General features: G+C 34.7%; 1 protein-coding gene across 4 annotated transcripts in view; it reads right to left on the bottom strand.

Annotated features, from left to right (window-relative positions):
- Positions 1–6,694, bottom strand: part of LOC106460188 (tetraketide alpha-pyrone reductase 2-like) — a 50,985-nt gene that overhangs the window by 7,404 nt on the left and 36,887 nt on the right. For all 4 annotated transcript variants that reach the window (XM_022386853.1, XM_022386851.1, XM_022386852.1 and 1 more), the window contains exon 6: positions 2,029–2,230. In XM_022386853.1, the coding sequence (XP_022242561.1) occupies positions 2,029–2,230 (202 nt within the window). The remainder of the gene's footprint in view (positions 1–2,028; positions 2,231–6,694) is intronic.

Genomic DNA, 6,694 nt, shown 5'->3' on the forward strand with positions numbered 1-6,694 from the left:
AAGATGGAAAAGAATCATCGATAAGAATTGAGACTATATCATTTAATAAATGTTTTGTTTTGATATATAAATTGTTCGGGTTTTTTCTTCTAAAAAAAAGCGACATTAATTTCTTGACGACCAAATACTTTGTCTGCTTGTTTTGTAATTAAGCAGAGAGCTGCACAATGGGCTATCTGTGCTCTGTTCACCACGGGTATCGAAACCAGTTTCTAGGGTTGCAAGTCTGCATTCCAAGTACTAGAAACGATGTTTTTTAATGTTAAATTACATCTTTGAGAAAACATGAAAATGGCTATAATCTTAATACGTAATAAAAATTTATAATACGTTTGCCACTCTGAACAGGGCGTGGTCTAATGGTTGCCTTCTGAATTGTGAATCCGAGAGTCCATGGTTCGCGTCCCATTTCGTATGATTGTGCTCTGCACCTTCGGGCCATGAGTGCACTATTCGATCAGACAAGAGTTGTCTAAGAGTTGGCGGAGGGTGCTATTGACTAACTACCTTTCCTCTAGTCTACCAGTTTAAAATTAGAGCAGAGAGACATTATGTAGCTTTGTGTGAATATCTGAAACAAACGAAGTAAATACAAAGCCTCTTCCCGTATTTCTCTTAAGACGAGCCAAAAAATCACTTTATTACTAATAATACTTCCTTAATATAATACAATAATTTCTAGTTGAACTTCTAAAGTCCTAATAATCAATAAAGACTGATTAGCGTGATGTTACATAGATTGATAGTTTATCTACAATATTCTTTATCATAATCACAATATATTTTTGACACGTTTTAAGTGCCTATTACTCCACCCGACGGCGAGAGTATTATTTTCACTCTTCTGTGTGTATGTGTTAACAGTATAATTTGAAAAGTTCTCATCTGATCGCGATCAAATCTGATGCAAAATTGAATGTTACGAATTTTATTCATTGTATAAGTAAGATGTAGTAAGTAAAGTAATTAATTGTAGTCCTTGTACAAGTAAGATGTAGTAGGTTAAGTCATGAATTATAGTTCTTGTATAAGTAAGATGTAGTAGGTTAAGTCATGAATTATAGTTCTTGTATAAGTAAGATGTAGTAGGTTAAGTCATGAATTATAGTTCTTGTATAAGTAAGATGTAGTAGGTTAAGTCATGAATTATAGTTCTTGTATAAGTAAGATGTAGTAGGTTAAGTCATGAATTATAGTTCTTGTATAAGTAAGATGTAGTAGGTTAAGTCATGAATTATAGTCCTTGTGTAAGTAAGACGTGGTTAATTAAGTCATAAATTCAGGCCCGTACGCAGAATGTTTGAAAGCGGTGTTCTAATTTGTGAGATCAAACGCCAACACATATTGGGTGAAGAACAATCAGCATGAAAAGCATGATAATTCTACGGGGGTCTGAGGGTATGCTCCCCCGGAAAATTTGTAAACAAATAGATGCTATGGGATTAAATCTGGAAGCAATTTTGTATGAAATATAGCTTAAACAAAAGGATTGTAACATAATGTAAGTAACATAAGCTATAATTATATAAGTATAATTTGTTTTACCTCACAAAAATAGGATGTTGGACCAAACTCCCTCCTCCTTGCATATCATGCGTGGATTTATAGTTCTTGTATAAGTAAGGTGTAATATATTTCGTCATGACTTACAGCCCTCTTATAAGTAAAACGTAGTGCATTGCTTTTTTCAGAATACACTACTATACAAATGGCATTTTTATCATTTCCACTTAAGGTTTAATTAATAATGTTAGGAAAACACGTAGGTTAAACAAATCTATTAAAGAAAAAAATACGAAAACCTTTCTTCATCAGAAGCAAACTGATGAAGAAATGTCCGTCTTTCGAAAGTGTTATGGTTATAAGGTTTTGTACTTTTGTCTTCTTTTAAGGTTTAAAATACTCGTTTTTTTGTCACATCGTCCTTAGACACTTCTATCAGACTACATTCAGCATAGGTTTGTACGTAAGTGACTCTTCTATAACATTATTTTAAGGTTTAAGTTTTTGACATTTCTATCATATCACCTTTAGGTTTAAACTCGGTAAATAAGATATGAGCGATTTGCCTCCACCAAATAGATTCTGTACACACAATATGGCGATGCGTGGCTGCTGACGGGAGGGTCATGACCTTTAGATGAGCTTGTGCCACATCTCGGACATCAGCAACACAGAAATGCACCTTGGGAATCAGTTGTAGTGTCCGCTCAAATAATTTCTGTACGATCTAAAAGAGAAAAAAACTGTCATTATTTTCATTGTTGGTCATATACCTCCTTCCACCTACCAAAAGACTCGTATACCTATGGTTAGTAATTATCATAGCTATTAAATTGTATTTCGATGTTTCATTATTCATACTACCGGTGAATATCATCTAGAAAAAAAAAATTCCCAAGTGTAATGTTTATGATGAGACACATTAATCAAGCTTTACTGTATTACGTTACTAATTTTGCTTCTTTTTATGAAATGCTATAGTGATGACGAAAGTTAATTATCTTACATGAAATAACAAAAGTAGTAAAGTATTTCCATTAAATGCTAGTGAAATAGTTAATGTACCTGTAAAGTATAATTGGTCTGATGCTGCACAGTTTTTCATAATTATTCAAATTTTATCAATTCTAGGTATAGGTAACTACTTTTTATGTACCAACGTTTCGGGCAATGTACAGTTACGGAGTAAATATACACTACACAGAATGGAAACGCTCAGTCGGCGTCTTTGACCTGAGAGTGACTGCGCATACTCCTGCGCACAGCTCAGTTCAACCATACAGTGCTGCCACCGCCACGTTGAAGCGGTGTTATTGTGGTAGTCACTTAGTCATGGGTATAAAGGCTTTAAAAATTGATCAGTGAAAGAAATCACCTCAACACTTCAGTGGAAGAAAATATATTTATAAACTTATTTTAAAAGTTTTTCTCTTTTATTTTGACGATCGACAATACCTGTTAGATTTCCATAAGTCATTTAGTGTACGAAGACGGTGGGTTCCCAGCCTTAATTTCTGTTTAATCGCACAGAAATTCATAGGTGTTGTAAATGGCGTTTCAAGGTTGAGGCCTTTGAGGTTGATTGATAAGTTGTGAAAACAACTTGTGTACACGTGACTTGTTACGTTTTTTTCAAACGAAAATTCTTCTTGATTATGTGCTTGGAGAACGTGGATGGGTTTTGCCATTGACCTTTGTGTTCATGAATTCTGACCGATTACAAGACGCTGCACTTTTCGTACTACGACTGAACTACATCTTGTTGCACATGTCTCTTTCTAAATGGTCTTGGTGCCTCAAGTTGATCCATATTCTTTTGTTTTTAAACCCCATTAAGTATAAGAAATACTATGTGTTAGAAATTCTAAATCTTCGATCTGAACACATCTCTCTGATCTGATTGTATGGATATTTTTTGTCGGAAAGGCTTGTTATATATTCTTCCTAAAAGCCATGAGTTTTCGGTGTTATCACACTATACACAAAGCGTTAAACATTGTAAAATGTAGTTCTGATACGTGTCGTTCCATCGCAACTTTATATTGACTGTGGTTGTCACGTAACTTGCTGAGTTGCGTATTCAAAATCGTTTTGATATAACGTACACAATCTTGTATTATTTAAGGATTTATTTTTGTATTAGGAATACATTTTATTCGAAACTAATTGAATTAAATTACCGAAGTGAAACTTTTTTTTTAATGACTTCTCTTCAGCTTACAGTAATTTATTTATTGAAATTGTATGAAAAGTGTTGGTAATTTAAAAAGAACTAATTACGTATTTCTGTTTTAAGTCCAGAACAGCATAGTTGCTTCAATAATAAGCTGTTAAGAAATAGAAACCTAAAAATATAATTTTTTTTGTTTGAGACTCACTAGAAAAGGCACCCTCCCCCTCAGTGGCACAGCGGTATGTCTGCGAACTTACAACGCTAAAACAGGGTCTCGTGGTGGACAGAGCACAGATAGCCCATTGTGTAGCTTTGTGTTTAACTTCAAACAAAAATCACTAGAAAATATTTAATTGAAGGGAAGAAAGCAATTTTTCTTTTTCATACAAATCAATCCTTGTTTTATATTTCATAAATATCATAGTGGTTACTGATATCAACGGTTAATATAATGAAATAATTCTAAGGATACAAATATAGTCCAAGAATTATGGTCGTTGTTATTTGAGTGCACAGCTACATAACAGACTATCTGTGCCTTGTTTACTGTGGGAAAAAAAACCTGGATTTTAGCGTTGAAAGTCAGTAAATTTACTGTTGACCAATCGGGGGACTCTTAAAAATGAATAAAGTCAAAATACATCACGATTTATGGATGGTGACAATTTCTTCAACAAGTTATCTCTACCCCTCAGCGACTCGGCTCATATTGCTAAAAACAGGGTTTCGATACTTGTGGTGGGCACAGCACAGATAGCCCACTGTGTAGCTTTGTATTTAACAACAAACAAACAAGGTTATCTCTTCATTTGTACATCAAAATTTTTGGATGGTGAAATGAAGGCTTGTTTAGAATTTCACTCAAAGCCCCCCCCCCCCCCCACGTGGGTTTCAATACTCGTGGTGGGCATTGCATAGATAGCCCTTTCTGTAGCTTTATAACAAGCATCAACTTCACAGAAAGTTACATAGGGACTATCTACGCTAGCCATCCCTAATTTATCAGTGATACGCTAGAGGGAAAGCCACCCACCGCCAGTTCTTGGGCTACTCTTTTACTAATAAATAGTACGATTGACCGTTACATTATAACGCCCCCACGGCTGAAAGGGCGAGTATATTTGGCGAAAGGGATTGGAACCCGCGACCCACAGATTGCGAGTCGAGCGCCCTAACCATCAGGCCGGATCGTTCGTTCTGGAAAATGCTTTTACTACACAAATGTATGCAAAAACATACATGTCAGACATGTGGCAGTTCCTATTCAAAGAACCTGATATAAAGAACTGCTATAAATTAGTTGCAAGTTTTCGAATCATACAAGTGTAGTAAGGACGTATTTAGTGGTTCATTTATTCCCGCGGAAAGCTTTTTTATACAAAAATATAATCACTGGATTATATTTGTGTCCAGGAATTTAGCCTACATCTATCAAAAGTTGGCACTGGTTCATTTTTACCATCTAAATTTAACAGAAATTTGTGTATAGAATTTCCTGTTGGATATTTACTTAAATTATTCACACGCTTAAGAACTTTCTTTTTCTTATTTTTTACTTCAGTAAGTAATCATTTTGAAAACGTCAGAAAATGTCCAAAAGCAGTTAAAGTTTCATATCTGTAGTTAAATTAAATTCGGATTTTCTACACATATTTCGTCAGTATTTAATACGAGATTTCGATAGCGTTATCAGGTAGACATGTTTTTAAGTGAATGACCATCTAATGAAAACCAATTTTCCCAAGCATTTCTGTAGTAAATACCCGCCGACATATACAAGAAGAAAATATCCTGATGTGCTAAGCAAGAACATTCTTAACTGAAGTTTTTGTCACTTCAGCAAAATGACAGTACGTGGTGAAGAGCACACTAAAATATTCAGAGCAATTAAATGCCGCCACCCAGTGGCACAGCGGTACGTCTGCGGACTTACAACGCTAGAAACCGGGTTCCGATACCCATGGTGGGCGGAGCACAGATAGCCCGTTGTGTAGCTTTGTGCTTAATTACAAACAAACAAATTAAATGCCTCAGAATTTATATACATATATATATGCAGTTTTTAAAGGCCCATTTGAACAGTGTAGGATTTATTTTCTGCTCTCTGATAGATCCCTTCTTCTTCAAGAGCATTTTTTTTTCAACGGGAGATATATTATCTCGTTGTTCGTAAGATGTCCTCCTGTTTCTAGAACATCACGTAAAGTTCCACCTTCATAAATATTTCCCCAGTCACATATTTATCTTCATGGTTTGCCCTTCTGATAGAAAGAATGTTACCACTTATGTAACCGATATGCTGTGATTTACGAGTGGGAGCACGGCGAAACTGTATATATATATGCGCTGTTAAATTGCAATCATTTGGAAAGCAAAGTGGCAGTTCCCAATGTCTTGCTTGATATTTATTACTCCAGTGCCTAGTGCAATACATATGTTTATTGTAGCAGCAACAGAATGACTGGAAACTTATGCTGCATACGTTACTTTCATTTCTTGAAAACCACTGGGATTGAGGTGAACGTCCGACAGATTGGATACAGATTGGATGTAAACTTAACATCGTAGTTAAACTAAATATTATTAGTAATAGTTATTAAAACTGTAAATGTATGTTTGCATTTAAGCACATATAACATATTATTTTAGTCTGTTGACTTACACTGTAAAAGCTGATCCCCTACATCAGGTTTTGCACCCCACCCCCTGCCAGATTCGGGTAACTCTTGAACAAATAGTTTACCCGAGTATTTATAAAGAACATAAGTGAGTATGTTTCATTAAATGGTTACATCTATACAAGTATGTTTATGTATATCTTTTACACATTGAAATATTAATATTGCCTTAAAGTTAGAATTTACTCTATTTTTCTTAAGATGCACGCTTATTTTGAAGACAAAGTTTTAGGGTAAAAAAAGCTACAGTCGCATTCTAAAGATTTTTATTGAACAAAAATTCAATTTGATACTTTGAAAATTAGTATATATTTTCCTAAACACAAAAGAGCTCAAAACA

This window comes from Limulus polyphemus, unplaced genomic scaffold (assembly GCF_000517525.1).
Source record: "Limulus polyphemus unplaced genomic scaffold, Limulus_polyphemus-2.1.2 Scaffold726, whole genome shotgun sequence".
In the NCBI taxonomy this organism is placed as follows: Eukaryota; Metazoa; Arthropoda; class Merostomata; order Xiphosura; family Limulidae; genus Limulus; species Limulus polyphemus.